This window comes from Terrapene carolina, unplaced genomic scaffold (genome assembly GCF_002925995.2).
Source record: "Terrapene carolina triunguis isolate 2854851 unplaced genomic scaffold, T_m_triunguis-2.0 Scaffold612, whole genome shotgun sequence".
NCBI classification, from domain to species: domain Eukaryota; kingdom Metazoa; phylum Chordata; order Testudines; family Emydidae; genus Terrapene; species Terrapene triunguis.
In genome coordinates, this window is record NW_020664963.1 from 791,642 (window position 1) to 819,573 (window position 27,932).

At 44.7% G+C, this 27,932-nt stretch overlaps 2 protein-coding genes, 1 non-coding gene and 1 pseudogene across 3 annotated transcripts; 3 read left to right on the forward strand and 1 right to left on the reverse strand.

The window, feature by feature from the left end:
* The first annotated feature begins 2,640 nt into the window (after positions 1–2,640).
* LOC112116181 lies at positions 2,641–9,854 on the forward strand (annotated as a pseudogene).
* Positions 7,053–7,125, forward strand: TRNAT-UGU. The gene has a single exon. It is a non-coding gene; the product is annotated as a tRNA-Thr (tRNA).
* A 9,481-nt stretch (positions 9,855–19,335) lies between the features above and the next one.
* Positions 19,336–20,274, forward strand: LOC112116133 (olfactory receptor 1009-like). The gene has a single exon (XM_024213467.1). The coding sequence runs from the start codon at positions 19,336–19,338 to the stop codon at positions 20,272–20,274; it is 939 nt and encodes a 312-aa protein (XP_024069235.1).
* A 4,515-nt stretch (positions 20,275–24,789) lies between these two features.
* Positions 24,790–25,734, reverse strand: LOC112116179 (olfactory receptor 8S1-like). Its single transcript, XM_024213506.1, has one exon. It carries the CDS (start codon positions 25,732–25,734, stop codon positions 24,790–24,792), a length of 945 nt encoding a protein of 314 aa, XP_024069274.1.
* Between the last annotated feature and the right edge of the window lie 2,198 nt (positions 25,735–27,932).

A 27,932-nucleotide genomic window follows, 5' to 3' on the forward strand; every position in this document is an offset into this window, starting at 1 on the left:
CGGGGTTTGGGCGGCCTGGCCCAGCCCAGCACTCGGGGGGGTGGGGTGGCGGGGGTTTGGGCGGCCCGGCCCGGTGCAGTGCTCGCAGGGGGTGGGGGTTTGGCCGGCCCAGTGCGGCGCGGCGCACCGAGGGTTTGGGCGGCCCAGCGAGGCACTCGGGGGTGTGGGCGGCCCGGCCTGGCCCGGCCCGTCGTGGCGCTCGGGGGGGTGGGGGTTTGGCTGGCCCAGCACGGGTTTGGGAGGCCCAGCGAGGCGCTCGGGGGTTTGGGCGGCCCGGGCCAGTGTGGCGCTCGGAGGGAGCGGGGGTTTGGGCAACCTGGCGTGGCGCTCGGGGGTTTGGGCGGCCCAGCCCGGCCCGGCCCAGCGCTCGGTGGAGGTGGGGGTTTGGCCGGCCTGGCGCGGTGCACTGAGGGTTTGGGCGGCCCAGCAAGGCGCTTGGGAGTTTGGGCGGCCCAACGCGGTGCTTGGGGGAGGGGAGAGTGGGGGTTTCAGCGTCCCGTCTGGTGCGGCGCAGCGCTTGGGGGGTGGTGGCAGGGGTTTGGGCGGCGGGGGGGTGGGGGGGGGGGTCAGCGGCGCGGCGCTGGGGTGTGTGTGTGTGTTACAGCGGGGCAGCACTCTTCTTTTTTGCCTGGGGCAGCAAAAAAGTTAGAGCCGGCCCTGCCTGGAATTACTTCAGTCAAAGATGCAGAAACTATCAGAAGCCTGCATCCCAAGAAAGGGGAAAAAAATCATAGGCAGGAGTTGTAGACCAAGCTGAATAAGCAAGCATCTCAGAGAGGTGATTAAGAAAAAGCAGAAAGCCTACAAGGAGTAGAAGATGCGAGGGATCAGCAAGGAAAGCTACCTTATTGAGGTCAGAACATGTAGGGATAAAGTGAGAAAGGCCAAAAGCCATGTAGAGTTGGACCTTGCAAAGGGAAATAAAACCAATAGTAAAAGGTTCTATAGCCTTATAAATAAGAAGAAAACAAAGAAAGAAGAAGTAGGACCACTAAACACTGTCATCAGGTACCACTGAGAACAGTCTAGATCCATCCTCTTTGGAACCCCCTTTTAGGTCGTTGAAAGCAGCTATCAAATCCCCCCTCATTCTTCTCTTCTGCAGACTAAACAATCCCAGTTCCCTCAGCCTCTCCTCATAAGTCATGTGCTCCAGCCCCCTAATCATTTTTGTTGCCCTCCGCTGGACTCTTTCCAATTTTTCCACAGCCTTCTTGTAGTGTGGGGCCCAAAACTGGACACAGTACTCCAGATGAGGCCTCACCAGTGCCGAATAGAGGGGAATAATCACGTCCCTCGATCTGCTGGCAATGCCCCTACTTATACAGCCCAATATGCCATTGGCCTTCTTGGCAACAAGGGCACACTGCTGACTCATATCCAGCTTCTCCTCCACTGTAATCCCCAGGTCCTTTTCTGCAGAACTGCTGCTTAGCCAGTCAGTCCCCAGCCTGTAGCTGTGCATGGGATTCTTCCTTCCTAAGTGCAGAACTCTGCACTTGTCCTTGTTGAACCTCATCAGATTTCTTTGGGCCGAATCCTCCAATTTGTCTAGTTCAGTCTGGACCCTATCCCTACCCACCATCATATCTACCTCTCCCCTCATCTTAGTGTCATCTGCGAACTTGCTGAGGGTGCAATTAATCCCATCATCCAGATCATTAATAAAGATGTTGAACAAAACCGGCCCCAGGACCGATCCCGAGGCACTCTGCTTGATACCATCTGCCAACTAGACATCGAGCTGTTGATCACTACCCATTGAGCCCGACAATCTAGCCAGCTTTCTATTCACGTTATTAATATTATGTATTACTGTGTTTCCTGGTCAGTTTGGTATTACCTACCTGATGCATAAAGTTCAGTGTAAGGAGGGTGTAAGAGAGGGTGCAGGGGTGCTAAGGAAGGGTACAACAATGGCACAGATAGAGAATGTCTCCTCAAACTCAGTTACCAGGTTTATACCCATGTAGAGGGATGCACTCAGTCTCTACCCTGGGACAGGGCTGTTTGGCCATGGCTGAGAAGGTCAAAAGACATTGATGTGTTAGAATTGCCCCCGACAAAGAGGGAGGGGGGCACGGTCAGCATGCTGGAGGCTAACTGATGGACAGACTGACTGAGAGTCTGGAGCTGCAGTGAACAAGCTTGGTGCTCAGAGAGAACATGAGACAGCAAGGTTGGGTCATGTCTATCTAGGAGCTGAAGGAGAATGCCAAGCACAGGGAAGAAGCTGTGAATACAGGCCTCCTTGTTATTTTCATATCGGCTTCTCCAGGCACTGTGGACAATTTGGGAAAAATTCCCCAAACCAGTGTAACATTATTGATACTGACAGAGTTACTCCTGATTTACATTTTACACCGTACTTTGGCATAGTTAGTAGAGGTGAACACCAGGTGGCAGTACAGGTGGAGGAGAAAAGGGTTGACTTTGACTAGCTACACAATGATAAAATCTACCTGTGACTTGTCTCCACTAGGTTTTTAAATAGAGACATCCATCTCAAAATACCTATCTATCTATCTATTGGCAGCGAAGACAAAGTTTGGGGGGTTAGGTATTTTAAAAACCAGATCTACTTGGGTCATTGGAGATGGGAGTTTTATATGACTTGATTCTCTCATGTGCAAATTGACGATGATCTTCATCAACCCTATCTCTGAGCTAGCACTTTTCATCAGTGGACCTCCGGGTACCTGAGCAAACAGGATAAATATCACCATCCCCCAATTTACAAATGGGGACTGTGAGGTACAGAGCAGGTATGGTGCCACATCAGACCAATGGAAGAGCCAGGAAAGAAACCCACACTGCTGGTGTGGAACTCCAATTGCTCATTAGTAAAATGTCTTTGAAAAAGGAAAAGAGTAGAGCTGATTTAAAAGACTGAAACTCACCTGGACTCCATATGAGGATCGCTGCTGATGTGAAGTTTTCACCCTGACCTGTAGCTTTTGGAATCATATAAGTAAAAGCATCTTCTGTCTTACAAATCCATTGTTACAGGACATGGAATGAGCATTACCCTGAATGAACAAATCACTGAAGGGACTTCACTGATGTTACAACTAACATTCACAAAGCCCTGATATACCCTTGCTAAGGGATTAAGAGGCTCCCTTTATCTCATTGAAAGATGCACAATTTATTCCAGAATAATAGCTGAGGTTAATGGCTGAGATAATCCCCAGGTTCCCTGCAGTTTCTCATGTGTCACATTTATTTTCACTCAATAAATAATCAAAACTTTTAGCCTCCTACATTTTGCAGCCTTAAGTAAAGTTCTAGGAAAGACATGATTTGATTTGATTTATACACGGGTACCAAGATTCTGATCCTCAGAGAGAGAAAATCAGTGTAGCCCCATTGACTTTGTTCTCTCCATGGCAATCTGTTCCCAAGTTAATCTTCCCCATCTGCCATTTATTTCCTAGGTAGCTTTAACCATCTCTTGGTTGCACCATGTACATTTTATTGCAGTGTTTGGGGGTGTCTCTTTGAGGTTCTCGGGTTAGAACACTTCCTTGACACTCTTAGTTTTCTATTTAGGGTTATGGCTACTCTTCCCCATGGGCATTCGGCAGGAATGGATGCTGTGCTGTCGAAGGCTGTTAGATTATCTGCTCACGACACGCGTAGATTTGTATGGTCTCCTAGCTATGTTGTATATCAGGTCATCTGGGAAGGGAGATGTGACGGGTTCCCCCCGGTGTGCCACCTGGACCTGGGGTACCACTGAGCCCCCTGACTCACCAGCTTGGGCTCCCTTTCACACTGTGCTGCTGTGACAAGCTGCAGACATGCTCCCGGTCTTATACTTCCACCAGCATTCGCACAGGTAGGAATACACCCAGCTGCAGTTATATGCAGGGTCTCTGACCAGCCACTGCATATGAACCAACAATAGAGAGAGGTAGCCAAGGTAACCACCAGCTTCCTGGTCTAGGACCCCAGAGCTGTACCATCCTGCCTTGATCCAAACTCTGACCAGTATGAATTTATTATCCAGTTCGGCTCCCCCTTAATGTAGAAAGAAAATGCAACAGCCCCTCTGAGCCAAGATTCCCACACACTTCACTCCAAACTCACTGGTTTAGATTAAAACATAAAATAAATGTATTAACCACAAAAGATGGATTTTAAGTGATTATAAGTGATAGCAAACAGCTCAAAGCAGATTACCTAGTAAATAAACAAAAATGCAAACTGAGCGTAATATACTAGATAGATTGGATATGAATTAGCAGAGTCTCACCCTAACTGATGGTACAGGCAGACTTGTAGATTCTTGAGCGGCAAGCTGCATTTGCTTTACAGCTTGGAATCCCCAGGTGTTTCATACACAGGCTAGAAATCCCTTTAGCCTGGGTCCAGCACGTCCCCCAGTTCAGTCTTTGTTCCTCAGGTGTTTTCAGGAGTGCTGCTGTGTGGGGAGTGAAGAACAATAGATGATGTCACTCCCTGCCTTATATAGCTTTTGCATACGATGAGAACCCTTTGCTTCAAAACTTGGTCCCCAGACCGGTTTGTGGAAAAATACTGATATCCCAAGATGGAGTCCAGAGTCATGTGGCCTGGACACATGTCCTTGTAGAGTAATAGCAGCCATTACACTTACAGGCTGTCTGGAGTGTTCTCAGGAAGGTTCACCAGGTGGGAGATAAGCTTCTCCTAAGGCCTAATGTTTTCTCTAATGGCTCATTGCCCTGAACAGGCCCTTGCCAGCCAGCTGTCTAGACTGAAAGCATCTTGTCTAGTGGGCATTACAAATTTGTAAGTACATTTGAAGTACAAATACATAGTCAGTATTTATAACTTCAGATACAAAAATGATACATGCATAGAAATAGGATAATCATATTCAACAATTCATAACTTTTCCAATGACACCTCACATGACTTATCTTGTACAAAATGCATCATAATTATGCCATGATCATATCTTAATAATATTACTATGACAAATGTCGGGTGCAGTGTCACAGGGGACATCAGTGGATCAGGTCACCACAGCATCTCTCCATATGGGACCATGCAAAGCTGTATTGTTGATGGGTCAGCCTGTCACGAAGCATGGCTTCTCTCCCGCCTTCTTCCCTGCAGAAACTGCACAGACTCCACTGGTTGTGCCTTCACTGTACCCTGTGATTTTAAGTTCCCTCCACCATTTCCACAACCACCATGCAACAATCTATCTACAGCACCCACAGGCCCTCTCCCTCAGGGCCAGAGGGGAACTGAAGCCTCCCCCCTTGAGGCCTCCATGTAATTGAGCTCAGCTAGCCCTGGTCCCTTCTATCTCCTCCCTTTTGGGACTTCCTGCCTTTTTATCAGCCTTGTACTGATGGGACAATTAGATCCTTATCTCAGCCAGCCTGATTGTCTAATTACCCCCGTCTCTAGGCTCCCAGCACTCTGTAACTCAGTCCCCTCTTGCCCACCAGCAGAGAGGGAATTTGAGACTTCCCCAGAGGAACACCTGAGTCATTACACCTTGAGCTAATGAGCCACTAGCTTCTAGCCAGAACATATAACACTTTCTCAGCCTCTGTAGACTGGACACATGGGCGGGGGGGGCAGGTAAAGTAGACTGCTGAGGGGCTTACACGTTTTCTCTTAGCAGAGGAATCTCTACCGAGCACCTGAAGACCACAGCAGTTCAAATCCCCCCTTGGGTGATAAATGCCATTTCAGGTGTCATACCAGGGGTTGAATTAGGAACTCCTGAGGGCCACCTTCAGTACCCCTCCTTGTACACACTCATGTTACTAGCCCATATTGAAGCTTATGCCACCAGATCTGTGCTGGTATTTTGAGAGTGGTAGCTAAATGAACGCTAACTCTGGGATGCCTACTGGAGCTGCAAAATGGCACCCTCAATCGCAGTGTAAAGGAACCCTTCAAGAAAGGATGTGTGTACTGGCTGGTAACTTCTAATCCATCTCCAGCATAGGGCTAGTGGTGTGGGGAGAAGCTATTTGAACAAGATCATTGCTTAAGACAAAGCAGATCTTTCTCCAGGCTTCTGTTTCTATGCATCCAGCAGCACACTGCTCCCAGGGTGTGTGTAGGGGGTCCATAAATGTCACTGTGAACATCCCTTCTAACCCTAATCTTCGCACTTATGCTTATTTTACACACGTGAAACTCCACTGACTCCAATGGAGTTATTCAAGCTGGTTGAATAATCTTATTTTATGTCCACCAAAGATTACAAACAATTAATTGTTTGCAAAAAAATTGTATTTTAGACCCCCCACCAAGAAAAATGGTATGAGATGAATATTTTTTATTTCAAATTACAATTTTAATTTTTTCGTTTGTTTCTGTTTTGAAAAGCAAACAAACTTATATCTCTGTTTTCAGATTTCCCCGCAGCGCTTTCTCTCCTTGGTAAAAGAGGAAAAAACAAGAAAAGCAAAAAAAAAAAAAAAAGTATGGAAAATGGTAAAAAAAAATCAACTCCTCCTGACATACACTTTGTCTCCCTTTTTTATTTTCCTACATTTTGAGTGGAAAAGAGGAGGAGAGAGTGAAAAAACAAAACAAAATTCTGAAAACCAAAAATCAAAGCCCTCATATTATTCTGTTTTCAAAAACACTTTCTTTTGGCAGGCTTAAAAAACAAAAACAAAAAACCTTGTTTTATGTTGTTTTAATTTTTTTCACTTAAAAATGCTGTAATATTCAAGCTTTTGTAAAAAAAAATCTATAAAACTATTTTTGATGAAAAAGTGTTTGTTAAAAAACTTCGACCAGCCTTAGGAGTCACTCCTGATTTACACCAGGGTGAATGAGAAGAGAATCAGCTCCATTCACTCCAATGGAGTTCTCCTGATTTCCACTGGGGTCAGAGAGAAAGGAATAAGCCCAGATGACTCCAATAAAATCACTCCTGATTTACACCAGAGTGCATGAGATGAGAATGAATCCCATTGACTCCAGATATACCCCAGAAAGAGGGATTGATTTGATTTTTGGAAAACTAAGGCTTGTCAAATCCACCAACAGAAATTGGATTCTCAAATCCCTGACATTGCTATAAAATTGCCTCCATAGCTCAGGGGTTAAAGCACTGGTCTTGTAAACCAGTGGTCGTGAGTTCAAATTTCACTGGGGCCTTGTTTCTTATTTTGGGGCACCTAGCATTGGCTACTGTCAGAAGACAGGACACTGGGCTAGATGGACTTTTGGTCTGACCCACTATGGATGTTGTTAACTGAGAGATGCCACATCCCTCTTCAAATCCCTTCTCCTCCTTAGGCAGAGGTGGGACTTCAACCAGGCATCTCCTATGTGCAGGTGAGCTCACTAATCTCTGGGCTAAAGGTCACCAGGAAAGTCCTCTCCCTCCTGGTCAGTTTGTATGGAGTTCAAGCAGGCACATGACTACAGGCAGAAATATAGGGAGATTTTACAGTGGAAAGTTAGGTGCTATGCGTTTGGGTGCCTACAGTGTTCAGGGGTTTCAGAGTGGGTCTTTTGTGAATTTCAGTAAAAGTGGCTATTAGGTGTCTAAATCCCATTGAGAATCCAGCTCCCATGCCTGAGACAACTTACAGTCTGGGTGTCTTCTTCTTAGCATATGCATAACATGCCTCAGGTGGCATGAGGCCAGGATTCATCCCCAAATTTGGTCCACTGGTTGGATTATTAGCTTCCCCAGGCCAGGTACTGAAAGGGAGTGTGACATGAACGCTGATCCATGCCCCCCTCTGGGTGTCTGGTAGGATGCAGCTTTTTACAGTATAGAACAGTTTCCCAATCAATGTTAACATCGGCTCTATAAACAATTTCTATAACAAAGGATAGCATTTTAAAATTCCTTGATCGCCAGGATTCTGGGAATGAAAGTGTTAGTTTATTTCAGTCACTCATCTGATCTTTGAAGAGCTTTATTCTGAGAAAGTTTGCATACTGCCTATGACTGTTTCTTCTTACACTTCTAGGTGAATTCCATACTATCAGATTTTCAGTAGAACTCAACTTAAGTGGAGAATTCTACTTCAAGGTGATGGTACAATTTAACCCATAGTAAAGACATTAGAAATTTAAGGATGAAATTTAAGGACAGTGAGAGATAGAGATTATGGAACTGGTCAAGAAATAGTTTAGTTACTGTGGAAAACTTTGATGGAAACCAGCAAAGCGTTCATTTCCTCAAAATATTTTTTTAAGAAAGAAAGAAAGAATACCTGAGAACATTTTTTTCCAGTTACAAGTTTTTAATTTTTTCATTAATATCTGGAAAATTTAGTAAAAAATAGGCGTTTCCCAAAGAAATTTCATTTTGATGAAAAAGCCATTTTTCATCAAAAAGGGTTTTTAATGAAAGATATTGATTAGCTAGCCAGCCAGCTAGTAGATATTCCTAACAGTTAAATCATCCCTGATATAACTCATATGATTTGGCCACTTGGTTATGGAGTAGCTGATATGCCTGTTTATTTACAGAATTATTAATAAATGTTTATCTAGCCCAAGGGTGGCCAACCTGAGCCTGAGAAGGAGCCAGAATTTACCAATGTACATTGCCAAAGAGCCACAGTAATACGTCAGCAGCCCCCCATCAGCTCCCCCCCCCCACGACTCCCAGTGCCTCCCACCCACCGGCAGCCCCGCCATTCAGCACCTCCCCCTCCCTCCCTGCACCTCCCGATCAGCTGTTTCGTGGCATGCAGGAGGCTCTGGGGAGGGGAGGGGGCGGTGCAAGGGCACTGAAGGCTCAGGGGAGGGGGGAGTGGGGGCAGGGCCTGTGGCAGGGGTTGAGCAGTGAGCACCCCCCAGCACATTGGAAAGTTGGCACCTGTAGCTGAGCCCCAGAGTCGGTGCCTATACAAGGAGCCACATATTAACTTTTGAAGAGCCACATGTGGCTCCAGAGACACAGGTTGGCCACCCCTGATCCAGCCAGTCCCGTGGAGAGGTAGAACCGGACACTGGTCACTGAGTTCATCTTCCTGAAGTTTACCAGCCTGCCGCAGTTCCAAGTCTTGCTCTTCGTGCTGTTCCGAATCATTTACATCTTCTCACCCATGGGTAACCTGCTCATCATCATCATCGTCCTGACGGATTCCTGCCTCCACACTGCCATGTCCTTCTTCATCTGCAGCCTCCCACTGGTGAAGGTCTGAAACACCACCGTCACAGTGCCCAAGCTGTTGGCCAACTTCTTAGCAGATAGGAGGACTATCTCTGCCTCCAGCTGCATTGCCCAGTATTACTTCTTCTTCTCCTTTGCTGGCATTGAGCTGTTCCTCCTGACAGTCATGGCTTATGATAGATACTTGGCCATCTGCAACCCACTGTCTTACTCCACCATCTGCAACCCTATGATTTGCCAGTACTTGGCCATGGCATGTTGGCTTATGGGGTTCGCCTGCCCCACTTTCCCATCCTTCATGCTAGCCAGGATTTCCTTCTGCACCTCCAGCACGATGAACCATTTCTTCTGTGATGACGATCAGCTCTTTAAGCTCTCGTGCACCAACACCTACACCATCCAGGCAGTAGGCTATGCCTTCGGCACTGTCATTATCATGTCTGCCGTCCTCTTCACCATGGCCTCTTACTTCCAAATCATAGCCACCATATCGAGGATGTCGTCAGCCATCATCCACAAGAAGACATTTTCCACCTGAGCCTCGCACCTCTCGGGGGTCACCATCTATTTTGGGACCCTCATTTTCATGTACGTCAACTCTGCAGTGAAGTATGAATCTGATGTCAGTAAAGTGGTGTCTTTTTTTTACTCTGTGATAACCCCACTGCTGAATCTGATAATATACACACTGAGGAACAAGGACGTGAAAGAGGCCCTGAGAAAAACATTCCTGAGGAGCAAGGGTTAAGTTTCAAGAGTACATAACCCTACCTTCCTACCTCTTCACTCATTGTCCTGTGTCTCTTCATTCCATTAAAAAACTCCCATGGCTCTAGACCTCTTCTCCTCTAGCATGCCTCCTTGCACCACTATAACAGAGATTCAGCAATAAATGATAGACCTTTTCAAACCTGACGAGTAATTTTCAGTGCCTTAATTTCTGGCTGTTCTGGTTGAGACTCATTAAATGGTCCTGGTTTTGATGATGACCATTAAGAACTTTCTGAAAACATGCCTGAAGTTGGGCACCCAAAACAACAAGGCACCTGAAACCAGACTGAAAATGTAGGATCTAGTATACTATAGTAGCGTGGTAGCTGTGGTAGACTTAAAGTGGACACACTTGCTGTTTAACAGATTACCTGCATGCTTACTCGGATTATCTTGAAAATTGCTTTGCTTCATGGATGGCCAGTGTAGGCTTAGTGATCCAAATGTGAGGTCACTTAAACAAGGGATTCTTGAGATAATTACCCCCTAATAAATAATGTCATTGATTTTTTTTCTGATTCTTCCTGTGACAAAGTGGGACTGTTCTTAATGTTTCCTCTGAATACTGTGTGGGTGCCTCAGTTTCTGTCCGACACGCTGTCTCCTGGCAACTAATGGCCGGGGCCCTTCCCCCCTGCAAGGGGATGCTAAAGGTGTGGGAGAACAAAGAGATCAGCTGACCTCCTGGCCTGGGAAAGAGACAAAGGCCAGAGAGGAGGGGCTGGAGTGGGTTTCAGTTTGGGCTGGCTGGGGATGGAAAGTGAGTGCAGACGGGGTTGTCTGGCTCGCTGGGTCCCAGAATGGACCTGGCTGAGGGGTCCCGTTCTCTGTACCTACAAGCTCTGTTTTAGAACGTGTTCCTGTCATCTAATAAACCTCTGTTTTACCTGCTGGCTAAGAGTCACGTCTGACTGCAAAGTGGGGGTGCGTGCAGGACCCTCTGGCTTCCCCAGGACCCCGCCTGGGTGGACTCGCTGTGGGAAGCACATGGAGGGGCATATGCTGAATGCTCCAAGGTCAGACCCAGGAAGGTGAAGCCGTGTGAGCTTCTTGCCCTGAAGACAGTCTGCTCCAAGGGAGAGGAGGCTCCCCAAAGTCCTGACTGGCTTTGTGGGGAGCAGTTCCAAAGCATCGCCTGGGGATTCCGTAACACTTCCAACTTTTTTTTGGCCCATACCTGGGACTACATGCCTTAATTTTGTTTTTCCAATTTTTCAGCAGTTTCAGTTTGCATTACCTTTACTCTGCATTACCTGGTTTTCAAAGGGTTAAGTTTAGCCACTTTCATCATTCTGGAAGGACATGAGTAAGCCCTGGGCAATGTTACTTCTGTGTTAAGGAAGTTTTGGGGCAGTTAATACATAAAATAGGTAAATGAGATGTGGGTAAATATCTAGATACATTCCTAGCTGAAGTAAGATGGTGTCATTCTATCAAAGTTCATCACCCTACACTGCTTTCCACCAGTTGAAGTGCTGAACTATAATTAGGTGACAAATGCAGAAAATTACAATGATCATGGCATTTGTCAAACATCACTCTGATCATTCTACTTGCATGCTGTTGTTGAGGTGGCACTCTTTGTGAGTAAAGGGATCAGAACCTAGTCCTAGAAAAAATTGGGCCAGTCACAAAATTCAGATCTGTACCTAGATAAGGATTTGGACAGCATGGATTTTCCAGTCTGATTTTTTTTTTAAACCAGCCGCATTTTGGATCCAGGAAACAGCCATGAAATTAGATCTAACTTGGGGGGAATGTTTGAGAAAAGAAAATTCACCAGTACCTGCAGGTTTTCTGGAAAATAAAATAAAGTATAAATATAAAATCAAAAGATTACATTTTGACATTTTTGAAATGAAATGTTTTGATTTTTGCTTCAAGCTTTACTTTAATTTTATTTTAAAAAGTTTTAAAACTTCATACATGAAATAAAATTTGACCCAAAATGAAAATGTTAATCGGTTTCCTGAAAAAATAAATAAAAACATTGTTTCAGATTGACCTGAACCATCCTCCTTCACCTTCCCCCCACCCATGTTTTCAGTTTGGCCAGTGAACCAGAAAATCAGTTACTCACATGGCTGCAGCTGAAATCCACACCAAGATCAGGTTCAGACTGGGAAATGCCCCCTACACCACACATATTATGGTGGTACCTTTGGCGGTTCCATGTTTCAGGTTGCATGGTGATATGATTTTCGTTTAAAACAGGTGCTAAAATCCTTCAGATAAATAACTATACCTAGTCACTTAACTGCAAATGCACAGCAGTACAGGGACTTAAACTACTGAGAGATATTACAGGGGTCTAGATTCTGCCTCCAATAAAGCCAATGGTAAGCTGCAATAGACTTCAATGGACCAGAACCAGGTACAGGAAGAATAAATATGTACTATTTTTATAGGATCCTTTTAAAAACTCTCTCTTTAGTGAGCAATTCCTGGACATGGTTTGTAAGACTGCTCTCAACAAACTACAGGCCTAAATCGCCACTGGGTCACCATAATTTTCCACCCATCTAGATCCACTAAATCCAGGTCCACTAGATAGCTGAAATTCATAGATTCAGAGACTAGAAGGGACCATTGTGATCATCTAGTCTGACCTCCTGGATAACATAGGCCAGAGAACTGCCCCCAAATAATTCCTAGAGCAGATCTTTTAGGAAAACACCCTAAAATTAAATTTAATCCTAATTTAAAATTGTCAGTGGTGGAGACTCCACTATAAACCTTGGTAAATTGTCACAAGGTTTAATTACCCTCACTGTTAAACATTTATTTCCAGTCTGAAATTGTACAGGTTCAACTTCCAGCCATTGGAGTGTGTTAGACCTTTCTGTGCTAGATTGAAGAGCCCATTATTAAATATTTGTTCCCATGTATATACTTATAGACTGTAATCAAGCCACCCATTAATCTTCTTTGTTAGGATTCTGACACAAGGAAGAGAGGAGAGCAGCAGAATACGGACCCTGGACTTCAGAAAAGCAGACTTTGACTCCCTCAGGGAACTGATGGGCAGGATCCCCTGGGAGAATAACATGAGGGGGAAAGGAGTCCGGGAGAGCTGGCTGTATTTTAAAGAATCCTTACTGAGGTTGCAGGAAAAAACCATCCCGATGTGTAGAAAGAATAGTAAATATGGCAGGCGACCAGCTTGGCTTAATAGAGAAATCCTTGCTGATCTTAAACACAAAAAAGAAGCTTACAAGAAGTGGAAGATTGGACAAATGACCAGGGAGGAGTATAAAAATATTGCGCAGTCATGCAGGAGTGAAATCAGGAAGGCCAAATCACACTTGGAGTTGCAGCTAGCAAGAGATGTTAAGAGTAACAAGAAGGGTTTCTTCAGGTATGTTAGCAACAAGAAGAAAGTCAAGGAAAGTGTGGGCCCCTTAATGAATGGGGGAGGCAACCTAGTGACAGAGGATGTGGAAAAAGCTAATGTACTCAATGTTTTTTTTGCCTCTGTCTTCACGAACAAGGTCAGCTCCCAGACTGCTGCACTGGGCAGCACAGCATGCGTAGGAAGGGACCAGCCTTCTGTGGAGAAAGAAGTGGTTCGGGACTATTTAGAAAAGCCGGATGAGCACAAATCCATGAGGCTGGATGTGCTGCATCCGAGGGTGCTAAAGGAGTTGGCGGATGTGATTGCAGAGCCATTGGCCATTATCTTTGAAAACTCATGGTGATTTGGGGAGATCCCAGATGACTGGAAAAAGGCCAATGTAGTGTCCATCTTTAAAAAAGGGAACTACAGGCCAGTCAGTCTCACCTCAGTCCCTGGAAAAACCATGGAGCAGGTCCTCAAGGAATCAATTCTGAAGCACTTAGAGGAGAGGAAAGTGATCAGGAACAGTCAGTATGGATTCACCAAGGGCAAGTCATGCCTGACTAACCTAATTGCCTTCTATGAGGAGATAACTGGGTCTGTGGATGAGGGGAAAGCAGTGGATGTGTTATTCCTTGACTTTAGCAAAGCTTTTGATACGGTCTCCCACACTATTCTTGCCGGCAAGTTAAAGAAGTATAGGCTGGATGAATGGACTATAAGGTGGATAGAAAGCTGGCTAGATCGTCAGGCTCAATGGGTAGTGATCAATGGCTCCATGTCTAGTTGGCAGCCGGTATCAAGTGGAGTGCCCCAAGGGTAGGTCCTGGGGCCAATTTTGTTCAATATCTTCATTAATGATCTGGAGGATGGCGTGGACTGCACTCTCAGCAAGTTGGCAGATGACACTAAACTCGGAGGAGTGGTAGATACGCTGGAGGGTAGAGATAGGATACAGAGGGACCTAGACAAATTAGAGGATTGGGCCAAAAGAAATCTGATGAGGTTCAACAAGGACAAGTGCAGAGTCCTGCACTTAGGATGGAAGAATCCCATGCACTGCTACAGACTAGGAACCAAATGTCTAGGCAGCAGTTCTGCAGAAAAGGACCTAGGGGTTACAGTGGACGAGAAGCTGGATATGAGTCGACAGTGTGCTCTTGTTGCCAAGGAGGATAATGCATTTTGGGCTGTATAAGTAGGGGCATTGCCAGCAGATTGAGGGACGTGATCGTTCCCCTCTATTCGACATTGGTAAGGCCTCATCTGGAGTACTCTGTCCAGTTTTGTGCCCCACACTACAAGAAGGCTGTGGAAAAATTGGAAAGAGTCCAGCGGAGGGCAACAAAAATGATTAGGGGACTGGAGCACATGACATATGAGGAGAGGCTAAGGGAACTGGGATTGTTTAGTCTGAAGAAGAGTAGAATGAGGGGGGATTTGATAGCAGTCTTCATCTACCTGAAAGGGAGTTCCAAAGGGGATGGATCTAGACTATTCTCAGTGGTACCAGATGACAGAACAAGGAGTAATGGTCTCAAGTTGCAGTGGTGGAGGTTTAGGTTGGATATTAGGAAAAACTTTTTCACTAGGAGGGTGGTGAAGCACTGGAATGGGTTACCTAGGGAGGTGATGGAATCTCCTTCCTTAGAGGTTTTTAATGTCAGGCTTGACAAAGCCCTGGCTGGGATGATTTAGGTGGGAATTGGTCCTGCTTTGAGCAGGGGGTTGTCCTAGATCCCTAAATTGCCCCCTCAAGGATTGAATTCACAACCCTCGGTTTAGCAGGCCAATGCTCAACCAACTGGACTATCTGCCCTGAATTAGCCTCCCCTATGTAATTCAACATTTGTTATTTTTTTTTAAATGTAAAAATGGCAATTAAAGCAAAATGAAATAGAACTGTTCTTTCATTTCATTTAGAAGTTTCCTGTCAAAACCATGTGCAAAAATTGACTTTTTTTTTTTTTTTGGCCAAGTGTTCCTCATCTGCTTAGCTGTGGAGTTGTCATTCTCTCAACAATGCCTTATGCTGGATACAGGCTGAAGCCCGAGCCCCTCCACCCAGATCTGAAGCCCGGTCCTTGGTGGGCTCCCTGAAATCTGCTTGTGGACACCCAGGGGGCCACAGAACCCGGCAGAGAGCCTGTGGTGTAGTTGGACCAATCGGTTGAGCTGGTCGATCTTCCAATCAGAGCTCCTGTGTGTGGCATCTTGGCTGGGATTATAGTGTTAGTAGCTTCTCAGCCCGCCAGATTTCAGTAGGCATTGGGTGGCAGCTGTGTGGGGACTCCCAGGCCTGGGTTCAAGCCGTGGGTCATCACATGGGCTTCCTTAGGTTCTTTAGAAAATGCATCAACTCCATTGTGGGATTTTTAAAAAGAGCCTAATGAAGTTAGGTGCCAAACTCCTATTGATGTTCAATGGCACTGAGTACCTAACACCCTTAGACCCCTTTGAAAAACCCAAGGACAATCAACCTGGAAAATGACCATGGGTGGGATTAGGGGAAAGGGGCTGCAGGCAACGAAAGGAGATTTGATCCTACTAAAAAGTAAAGTACACCCAATAGAGGAAATGGACAGCAGGAAACAATACGGTGAGATGTGTCCAAATTGCAGCACTAAAGTGTAATTAAGGGGTCTACTTGTGTTGGGGAAATCTGGGGGTCAGGGATGGGGAGTTTGGGCAGGGAGGTGATAAGCATGTCAGATGTGTCCTTTCCATAATAAAACATGATTGTGATTCCCCTACATTTCCCATTCATTTGCACTTTCCACTGCAGTCATTTGCCATCCCATCAAAATGCTTGTGGAAGTAAACAGGTGTTGGGGGGATGAGTATCCATGAATTTCCCTTTCTGAAAACATGGAGCAACTCCATAGTACACTGGTGATAATCCAGACTCCTGGATTGAACACCAGTTCTAAATCTTTTTAAAATTTAGCAGACGCTCCCAGCAATCAGATTCCCTGACCCTGGCCCCCACCCACACCTGCAAACATACTAAACATAGGATAAACTTTATGTGATGGCAAAGGAATGTGATGTAAACACAGACTTCAGGGAACAGGTCCCAAAGGTAAACACCCTCCTCCCAGAACTCATTAGAAATTTGAAGTCAGATAAAGGCCATCTCTTTGTGCTCAGTCGAGGAAAGAGAAAGAAGGTCTGGATATAACTTAGATTCAGTTCTACCCAATTCCTCCTATGCCAAAAAGGATTTGGCTGATCAGCATAAAAAACAGGCAATTTCCTTAAATATCGGACGAAATAGATAGTTAGATAGATAGATACATTCTCATCTGTGCCACCAGAACTCCAGAGGACAAGTACTACCGTCTCATGGTTTCTCTCATTCCCACGCAGTCCTCGGGTGAGTTTGGCTGTATTATTTATTTCAGGTCAATGTGTTAAAATATCCCTGATGCTGAGAGGTGGTGAATCAAACAGCATTGAGAGTACATATGAAGGTGAACATTTATAACCAAGAGGCTAATTTATTTCAATCAACCAATTTCATTAAAGACCCAAAAAGTGTCCCTCTGATAAAACTTAAGATCAGTAATTTTTATAGTTCTGTGAATTCTTTTATGATTTTTTCCCACTGTCTTTCACGTTCGTCCACTTTTTATTTCAAATCCCTCACTCCTCCTCACAACTCTCTTGAGCCTTCATTGAATGCTATAGCCTGTAAATATTAAGATTCTTTATTTCTCTTTCACCCATCTGCTCCATAGCCATGTCCCTTGTTTGAGATCCTGCACTGAATTTATCATGAGGCCCAAACAGTGTGTTTCCCTGCTTTCGCAGCCACTTTCCTGACACCCAACTGACTCAGTTTCTTCGCTGGTATCAGTTTCAATTATTAGATTAGCCCGAGGTCTTGAATTGCAGCTCAAAGTTGAAGAAGTCACAGTTGAATCATAGATCAAAGTGGGATTCTGCATGCCACAAATTTGATCTGTCTATACTTTCCCCAGCCCTGAAGAAGAACTATGGGTAAATGAGAAACCTTGTCTCTTTCACCAACAGAAGTTGGTCCAATAAAAGATATCCCCTCACCCACCTTATCTATCTATCTAATCTTCCTCCTCCAGGCCACTATTCAGAACAGCACATAATTGCATGCTTAACTTAATCGCATGCTTAACTTAATCACATGCTTAAGTGCTGACCTAAGGATACTTTCCTTAATTGCGGCCTTAATGGCCACTTCTCTGAGCTCCTTTTGTTCCTTTGTTTCCAGGCAGGTAGGCATTGAAATGGTCCAGGGACTTGGAGTTGCAGGTGACAGCAGAATTGTGGGAATCTGTGAATGTCTCAGGGCAAGACCACCTCTGGAAGATGTTCAGTGTTGTCTAGCAAGAAACTACGGCAACCATAATGATGGGAGAGCCAGCAGTTGCTGCTGCAGAAGCATTAATATAGTAATAAGAGGAGAGAAGTCTGCAGGCAATGAGGAGGGACTCAGTAGCGTCTGTCATACAATATGGAATAACCATATAATAACAATGCTAATAATATAGGAGCATGCTGCCTTGGGATTACAGTTCTGTGCTGTGCCCTGGCTTTTGAACAGTCTCCTGGGAGTATCCAGACCCCAAAGGGTCACAGTTTTCCAGAAGGGTCAGCCACACAGCCTTGATGCTGCTGAGACTGGGTCTTTGGGCTCCAGCACTCCCGTTTCTCACTGTGAGCTCACTGCAGCGAGTCCAACTGAAATCAAGGCCCTGAGAGACACTTTACCCCTTCAGGGATCAATGCAAGGCAGTGAGTCTTTGCAGCAGCCCGGAGCAGCCTCTTCCAAAAGAGGGTAGGGCTCTGGAGACAGCTGGAAGACAGAGCCAGGAAGCATTTGACATCGCATAGTGAAGCAATGGTTAAAGCAGAGTTCAGACTGGCAGGTGCCATGGCTCCACAATGTCATGCTCCTGCATAATCCGTCTGTGTCCCATTGACTCTCAGCCCCAAATGAGAGCTGCTGTGTGCACGGCTGGGAACCCGGGTCTTAGTGCAGGCTCCTGACACCGCCAGGCAATTGTCCCGCCGCGGCTACGCCACCCTGTGTTCACACGTTCAGCCCATCTATGCCTCCCTTTTGTTAAGTGTTTCTGTTCAGTCGCTGGGTTTCCCCATGTCTTTTCCATGTCCTCCAGTGCTATATGTTGATTCCAGCCGGCCCTCGATGGCCCATTCATACCCCTCCAAGCAGGGACATGACCTATACACTTCATGCCTTGCCCCCTGTTCCAGGGGAAGGATTTTAACCCTTCTTCACCTAATGGGTGACAACACCAGTGCTCGTAAAACTATTACAGAACATTCCCCCTTTCATCACCATGTTTGGCATCAGGTAAAAACACAAAATCTTTAGGTTTGATTCCCCTCTCACTTACAAAAGCTTTACAGCATCAAAACTCAAGTGAGGGGCAAATCTTCCCCATCAAATCCAGTGGAATTATTCCTCATTGACGCTATGGTAAGAGGAGAATCAGGCCCTTTGATACCAAGAGAGTTACCCCTGGTTAATACTTATTTTATGTTCTAGTCAAAAGGGAGGCAGAATCGGAGATGGTATCAACCACTGAGGGGTGTAGAGAGAAGTGATTACAGGGACTAAAATATGAAGATTTGGGGGGGGGGGGGGGTAAAGAATTTTATGTTCCTTGAGGATTTCTCAACTATTTTCTGTGCCGTATTTATTGTTGGAAGGGTATTTACAATAGGCTGGAAAGGGAGGATTTATGCTAAAGTATCTGGATCCAGTTCTATGCTTGGGGCTATACACTGCACCAATGTTAATGAGAGCACACCAGGGCCCTGCATGGTCTTGGGGGGAGAAAAGTGTTTTCAGGAGAGAGGCAAGCAGAGCTCCCAGCAAAAGGGAAGAAAGCTCTGCGATGGAAATACTAAATGCAAAGTCCTGTGCAATTGGGACCAAACAGCAAAGATAAGTGTGACGATGGAGAGTTAATAATGATTTAGTAAAGATGACTTCACAGTTATCCTATCACTTAGATCATCTCTCTGTTTCACTATCTATTTATCACAGGAGAATCGCAATTTCATTTAAACAAATTCTGTTTCTGCTCTTACAGAGGAAGGGTTTCCTGGATTAATGGCAAAGGACAATCGAACCACGATGACCGACTTCATTCTCTTGGGACTGTCTGATGATCCACAGCTCCAGCCGTTCCTCTTCCTGGTATTTCTAGTGATTTATCTCATCACCTTTGCCGGGAATATGGTGATCATGGGGGTGATAAAGGCTGATCCTCAGCTTCACACCCCCATGTACTTCTTCTTGTCCCATTTATCCTTTGTCGATATCTGCTATTCCTCAGTCACGGTGCCTAAGATGCTGGAGAACTTCCTAGCAGAGCAGAAGAAAATTTCCTTTAATGGCTGCATTACTCAGATATTCTTTTTTACTCTGTTTGTTGGAGTTGAAATTTTCACTCTCTCAGTCATGGCTTATGACCGATACACAGCCATTTGTGACCCACTACATTACCTGGACATAATGAACAAACGTATCTGTGTCCAGGTGGTGCTGAGTACATGGGCTTTGGGTTTCTTGCATGCCCTGATAAATACTGTTCCTGTGCTTAACCTTCATTTCTGTGGGCCCAATGCAATCAGTCATTTCAGCTGTGAGCTCCCTCCCCTGCTACAACTCTCCTGCACTGACGCTACCATCAATAAAGTGGTGCTTTTTGCAACCCTTGTGGTATTTGGATTGAGCTCTTTCCTCCTCACCCTGGTCTCCTACATTCACATCATCTCCACCGTCCTGAAGATACGGTCTGTGGTGAGCAGGCATAAAGTCTTCTCCACTTGCAGCTCCCACCTCATTGTGGTGGGTTTATTGTACCTGACAGGTTTTTTTCTGTACATGAAACCAAACACAGATTCTGCATCAATGCCAGACAGACTAATTTCCATCCAGTACAGCATCTTGACCCCCATGTTAAACCCCATCATCTACAGCCTGAAAAACAAAGAAGTGAAAACAGCTCTGGGGAAAATGCCAAGAAAATTCAAGTTCCTCAAATAGTTTTAATGTTATCCATTTGGTGTATAATAAAGACGTATAGAAGAAACATTGGCCAGTGATGCTTCTATATTGTGATCCTATATTATATAGACTGAGAACATATGTATTTATTTACTTTAATTTATTTCAATGTATTTATTCCTACAGAAGAAGGATGGTCTTTTGGATTGCGACTAATGAGATCTGAGTTCAATTTCTGGCTCTTCTCTACATTTCTTGAGTCATCTAGTGAGTCACCTACACTGAAGTTCTCAAAGCTACTTAACTGATGTAGGTCCACAATGCCCATGAATATTAAACTGGCTAGTGATGAGATTTTCATCAAAGATTTCTGTGCCTAAATCTTTGAGAATCTTTTAAAAAAATCCAAGCCTACATTAATGGGAGCTCACCACATGATCTTCATTGCTCTATGACAGGGGTCAGCAACCTTTCCGAAGTGGTGTGCCGAGTCTTCATTTATTCACTCTAATTTAAGGTTTCGCATGCCAGTAATACATTTTAACCTTTTTAGAAGGTCTCTCTCTATAAGTCTATATTATATAACTAAACTATTGTTGTATGTAAAGTAAACAAGGTTTTTAAAATGTTTAAGAAGCTTCATTTAAAATTAAATTAAAATGCAGATCTTATCAGTTTAGTGCAGTGGTTCTTAACCTGGGATGCCCTTTCTGGGGGTGCGAGACATGCAAGATTTTTTTAGAAGGTAAATCATCGAAAACACAAATTAAGCACAGGCACTTAAGTACAACTATTTTGTTTCATCAAACCTATGTATTTATTAACATTATACATTTTTTAACGATTAATGTAATATACAAAGTTTTTAAGTTTTCAAGTTTTTAGGCTAATTGTAGTGTAATTTTTGATAAGGGGTGTGAGAACATATTTTGAGAACTCCAGACCTCAGCAGGCTGAGTGGGGCCAGGTGTAGTGTATTAAATTGCTCCCCATAGGAATGTGCTACTTACGGTGTACTACTTAAGGCTGCCAGTCCTGATGCTCTGAGCAGAATGGTAAGGGGATAGGGTGACCAGATGTCCCGATTTTATAGGGACAGTCTCGATTTTTGGGTCTTTTTCTTATATGGGCTCCTATTACCCCCCACCCCTTGTCCCAATTTTTCACACTTGCTGTCTGGTCACCATATAAGGGGATGGGGAACAGGGGGGATTGGATAGGCGTGGGAGTCCCAGGGGGGCCTGTCAGGGGTCGTGGTGTGGATAGGGGTCAGGGCAGTCAGGGGACAGGGAGCAGAGGGGGTTGGATGGGTGGGGGGTTCTGAGGGGGGCAGTCAGGGGATGGGGGGTCCCAGGAGGGGGTGGTCAAGGGACAAGGAGCGGGGGGGTTGGATGGGTTGGAGGTTCTGAGGGGGGCAGTCAGGAGGCGGGAAGTGGGAGGGGGCAGGCTGTATGGGGAGGCACAGTCTTCCCTACCGGGGTGTAGTGTATTAAATTTCTCCCTGTAGGAATGTGCTACTTATGGTGTACTACTTAGGTTGCCAGTCCTGGTGCTCTGCAAGTAGCACAGGGAGAAATTTAATACACTACACCAGTGGACAGAACCCCAGACTGGCAGCGGGCTGAGTGGCTCAGCCCGCCGCCGGTCTGGGGTTCGGTCTGCTGGCTCCTGCCAGCCGGGGTCCCGGCTGCCGGCCCCACTCAGCCCACTGCCAGCCTGGGGTTCCGTTCACCCAGGCCGGCGGCGGGCTGAGTGGGGGCGGTGGCCGGGACCCCGGCTGGCAGCAGCGTGCCAGTAAAAATCGGCTTGCGTGCCGCCTTTGGCACGTGTGCCGCAGGTTGCCGACCCCTGATCTGTGATATTAATACAAATCGGGGAGCAATATCTTGTAGGTACCTCTGAAAATGTAGGTTAATCCTAGGGATAATAATAGCAACTTTCACACACTCCTTTAAACTCTTGTCTGTGTATTCTTGTGGTAACTGGGTCCATAAATTTACCCTAATTAAGACCTTAACTGTGAAAAGCCAGTGAAAGTTTATAAGGAGTCACAGTAACCTATAACAACAAATGTTGATGGGAAAAGGGAAAAAGAAAGGCTGAATGAGTCTCAACAAAAAGTCTGCCCAATATAATTCAAGGACTGTGCTAAGATCACGCCTGGTAAATAAGAGAAGAGTGGGAGCAGCAATTGATGAACCAAAATCGGTGTGTCCGAAATTAGGCCTAACTGGTGAGCACAATAACGTAGGGTTGAGCTATTCCACCCATCACTCCCTCTTCCGTTCCCTACAAGAAGAGTCGTTTGGGGGAAAGCTGGCAACCAGCTGAGTGAAGAAGGGGAAGGAGCAAGTTTCACCACCATAGTTGCCACCCCCAACTTGTCCTGGGACCCTGGACCTTCTTCATCCTAATTTTGAGAGATATCCTGACCAGATCGGGTCAGAGAGATTGAGCCAGATGACACTGCCACCTCCAATGGCTCTGGCTAAATATCAAACACCACCATGGATATGAGACTCTATTACCCTCCTCTCCCAGTGTGTCCTTTTCCTTCCTACCTTATTTTTTCTCTTACCTAGTTCTCTCTTTTGTCCTTCTGGTTAAAAAGAGCCTGGCTCAGACAACCAAAACTGTGGGGTTTGGGTTTTTTTATTTGCAACACTGCTGTAAGCGTGTGACCAGAGAGGGATCTAAATGCAATGACCGGAACAGCCCAATGCTCATTCAAGTTTGCCAAGTCTCAGAGTGGCTGGTAAGACCAGGTGCTCTGCCCATGTTTTTCCAACAGTGAGATTGCAAGTGAGAGTCAACACCAGAGACAGAAGCTGCATTTTATATCTTTGTTATTCTTTTCTTTCCTTTTTTGTGTGTGCTTGTCTTGTTTGGTTTTCTAGCAGACGGGAAAGGTCTTTTACAACAACGACAGCTTCAACCCATCTCAACTCACTTCTTCTCTTTGCCCCAAGAAGGACAGTTCTTCCCATGTTGAATATCATCTAAGGGCTAGTCTACACTTACCGGTTAGTTCGACGGCTGCGGATCGAAGTTCCGAGTTCGATTTATCGCGTCTGGTCTGGACGCAATAAATCGAACCAGGAAGTGATCCCCGTCGACTGCGGTACTCCAGCTCAACGAGAGGAGTACCGCGAAGTCGACGGGGGAGCCTGCCTGCCGCGTGTGGACCGCGTCTGAACCGCGGTAAGTTCGAACTAAGGTATGTCGACTTCAGCTACGTTATTCACGTAGCTGAAGTTGCGTACCTTAGTTCGAATTGGGGGGGAAGTGTAGACCAGCCCTAAGAGACTGTTGAACAAGGGGTGTTTCCTTTAAAAAAACCTCTCCCGCTAACAGGAAAGGGAACAAAGGATGTCGTCGGAATGACAGTCTGACTTAATACTTTACATTTCAAATGCTTTAATGTTTTTTCTTTTTTTCCCTTTATCGTTAATAAAAAGTTTAAAAGATATTTAATGGTGTGTTTTCCATGATACTAAACAGGCTGAGGTCTCTGTATTACCGAATCCCAAACTGTGTTTAACACTCTTTAATGTTGCACGGTTACAGGGTCATGTTAATACTTTTGACTCTTTGGCTGAGACAGACCTTTTCAAATGAGCATCAGAGAGTTTGTATTTAAATTCCCATTTGATTTCAAGATATTTGTGTGTCTAACTCCCTCTGAAAATCCGAGTCTCTAACACCACCACCACTTCTTATTATTATTCTCCTTCTTCTCACAAGTGCTAACAGTGTTTTTTGTTTCATCACCCATCATCATGCTCCACGGGAGTCACGTCACTGCAAATGAAAAATGTAATCTGGCCAGGGAACCTGGCCTATAAGGGTATGATAAAGAAAATCCTGCGGCTGACCCTTGCCAGCTGACTTGGGTTCATAGCATGCAGGCTGCTGGGCTGATTCACTGCTGTATAGATTTGGGGGCTCGGTCTGGAGCCCAAGCTTTGTGACCCTCCCACCCCGCAGGGTTCTAGAACCCAGATGTCTGCACAGCAATGCAACAGCCCCCATGAACCCAAGTCGGCTGGCACTGGCCAACCATGGGTGTCTAGTTGCTGTGTAGACATACCCTAACAGAGAATAGGGGCATCAGGAACCCAAACTACAGCTCCCCTGAGGCTGCGCATGGCCATAAGGAAATACAGATTAATGCTGAATTGACTCAAACCACTTTGTTTAAAAGTCAGTCCCCCAACAAAGGGGACCAAAATATTTCAAATCAGGAACACTGAAATGTTTTCTTTCAATTGAAAAAGGCCAAAGTAAAATATCTTATCATTTCCAAATTGAAAATTTTCAGAACTTTTCATTTCACTATTTCTATCTCTATCTCTATCTCTATTTCTATCTATGTCGATATAGATATAGATGTGTGTGTGTGTGTGTGTGTGTTTGTTTTCAGGGCAAAAAACAAATGTTGAAATACTAGAATTTCCCATGGGAAGAAAATTCTAATTTTCATTCTGCAATACACATAAAGATAAACAGAACCAGGGGTTTACTGGCATACATGGATGCACCTTTATTAAACAATTATTTTGGAACAATTGTGCTTGGAAAACATAGGCCTTTCCCTAGGACTTTCTGCAGGGCGGTCTTTACCTCTTTGTTTTTCAGGCTGTAAATGATGGGGTTTAGCATAGGGGTTAAGATGCTGTACTGCACAGTAACTAGCTTTTCAAAGGATGATCCTGAGGCTGGTCTCAGGTACTTAAAAAATCCTGTTACATAGAATAATAGAACCACAGTCAGGTGGGATCCACAGGTGGAAAAGACTTTGTGACGCCGCTCGGTGAAGCGGATTCTGAGGATGGTGGAGATGATGAGAATGTAAGAGACAATGATAACTGATGACGAACCCAGTCCTACAATAACGCTGGATGTGAGAACTACCACCTCATTGGCCAAGCTGTCACTACAGGAGATATGCAGAACAGAAGGGATTTCACAACAAAAATGGTTGATTTTGTTGAATTTACAGAAGTGCACTCTTAGGACAAGAAAGGTGTTTACCAGTGCAACAGTAAATCCAATTGTCCATGCCCCTTCGGCAAGCTGGATACAGACCCATTTGCTTATGTTTTGTATGTAATTCAAGGGGTGGCATATTGCTTCATAGCGATCATAAGCCATGGCTGAGAGCATGAAGATCTCTGTCGTTCCTGATGCCAGAAAGAAGAACATCTGGATGAGGCAGCTGTCGATAGAAATAGTTTTCTGCTGTGATAGGAAGTTCACCAGCATCTTCGGGACAGTAATGGAGGAATAGCAGATATCTACAAAGGACAAGTTACTCAAGAAAAAATACATGGGGGTGTGTAGGTGAGGGTCAGCCCTTATCACCAGCATGATCAGCATGTTCCCCAGCAGGGTGATTAGGTAAATAACCAAAAACACCAGGAAGAGGAAAATCTGGAGCTTTGGGTCACTGGAGAGTCCCATAAGAATAAACTCAGTCACAGTGGTTTGATTTTCCATGCTCGTTTGTTGAGCAAAATGCTAATCTGTAAAGAGAAAAATAACACAAACATTAACAGTTGTGAGGACAGGGGTTTTCAAAGGAGCCTAACCGCATTATGTGCCCACTCCCCAACAATTGAATTCCAATGATCATTAGGTATATAACCCCTCTAGATAATCTTGAAACTCTGAGTCAAAGGTGATAAAGTGTACAGCAATGGATCCAGTGTGTCCTTGTTCAAACGACTAACACAAGATCTATGGACAACCAAATACCTATTTGAAGGTTTATTGGAAAGTAAGTGGTGCACTGGGTTTCTACCTAGGTGGTTAAATTCACCTAGCATGAATAGCATGATGACTGCTGGCAGTGAAGTGGGTTTATCGAATAATTGAGAGAAGGGGAAGGGTGGACCAGCGTAAACATACTAAATGATCATGGCATCATTAAGGTTTGTGTGGTAGGTATATGCAGACCTTACTGGTGCCTTGGTAGAGAGAGGATGATATTATGTAGCTTTGATGACCAGCCAGACACCATGAGTAAGGATAGCAGGCTGTTGAAGGGAAACACTCATGAATAACTCATTGGTTGAAAATTACTCATCCAATCTATACAGGATTATAGAACAGCCAGACTGGATCAGACCACTGGTCCATCTAGCCCAGTACCTTGTGACAGTGGCCAGTACCAGGACTTCAGAGAAAGGTGAAAGAAAATGTAATGGACATTAAGGGAATAACCTGCCTGCTTCTTCATAATCCTTATCACTTTGGGATTGGCTGATACTTGGCAGCAGGAATAACTATATCTCTTGTACATTTTTTAACTATCTAAGATAATAAATAAATAAATTGTCTCCCAATCTTGCAGCCTATATTTGATTTTTCTGAGTCTTCACTGAAGCTTATCTGAAGGAACTCAAATATGAAATTGCAGAACTACTAACAGTAGTCTGTAACCTATCATTTCAATCAGCTTCTGTACCATATGACTGAAGGATAGCAAATGTGACGCCAATTTTTAAAAAGGGCTCCAGAGGTGATCCCGGCAATTACAGGCCTGAAAGCCTGACTTCAGTACCGGGCAAACTGGTTGAAACTATAATAAAGAACAATATTGTCAGATATATAGATGAACATAATTTGTTGAGGAAGAGTCAACATAGTTTTAGTAAAGGGAAATCATTCCTCAGCAATCTACTAGAATTCTTTGAGGGGGTCAATAAGCATGTGGACCAAGGGGATCCAGTGGATATAGTGTACTTAGATTTTCAGAAAGCCTTTGACAAGGTCCCTCACCAAAGGTTCTTACGCAAAGTAAGCTGCCACGGGATAAGAGGGAAGGCAATCTCATGGATTGGTAACTGGTTAAAAGATAGGAAACAAAGGGTAGGTATAAATGGTCGATTTTCAGAATGGAGAGAGATAAATAGTGGTATCCCCCAGCTGTCTATTTTGGGACCAGTCCTATTCAACATATTCATAAATGATCTGGAAAAAGGGGTAAACAGTAAGGTGGCAAAATTTGCAGATGATACAAAATTACTAAAGATAGTTAAGACCCAGGCAGACTGCAAAGAGCTACAAAAGGATTTCTAAAAACTGAGTGACTGGGCAACAAAATGGCAGGTGAAATTTAATGTTGATAAACATTATTAATTAATGTTGATTAACATTGGAAAGCATAATCCCAAGAATACATATAAAATTATGGGGTCTAAATTAGCTGTTACCACTCAAGAAAGAGATCTTGGAGTCATTGTGGATAGTTCTCTGAAAACATCCACTCAATGTGCAATGGCAGTCAAAAAAGCAAACAGAATGCTGGGAATAATTAAGAAAGGGATTGATAATAGGACAGAAAATATCATGTTGCCTCTATATAAATCCATGGTACACCCACATCTTGAATATTGTGTGCAGATGTGGTAGCCCCATCTCAAAAAAGATATATTGGAATTGGAAAAGCTTCAGAAAAAGGCAACACAAATTATTAGCGGTATGGAACGGCTTCCATATGAGGAGAGATTAATAAGACTGGGACTTTTCAGCTTGGAAAAGAGAAGGCTAAGGGGGGATATGATTGAGGTCTATAAAATCATGACTGGTGTAGAGAAAGTAGATAAGGAAGTGTTGTTTACTACTTCTCATAACACAAGAACTAGGGGTCACCAAATGAAATAATAGGCAGCAGGTTTAAAAGAAATAAAAGG

Coding starts and splice junctions, on each gene's coding strand:
- LOC112116179 (XM_024213506.1), bottom strand. CDS start 25,734: ATGGAAAATCAAACCACTGTGACTGAGTTTATTCTTATGGGACTCTCC.
- LOC112116133 (XM_024213467.1), top strand. CDS start 19,336: ATGGCAAAGGACAATCGAACCACGATGACCGACTTCATTCTCTTGGGA.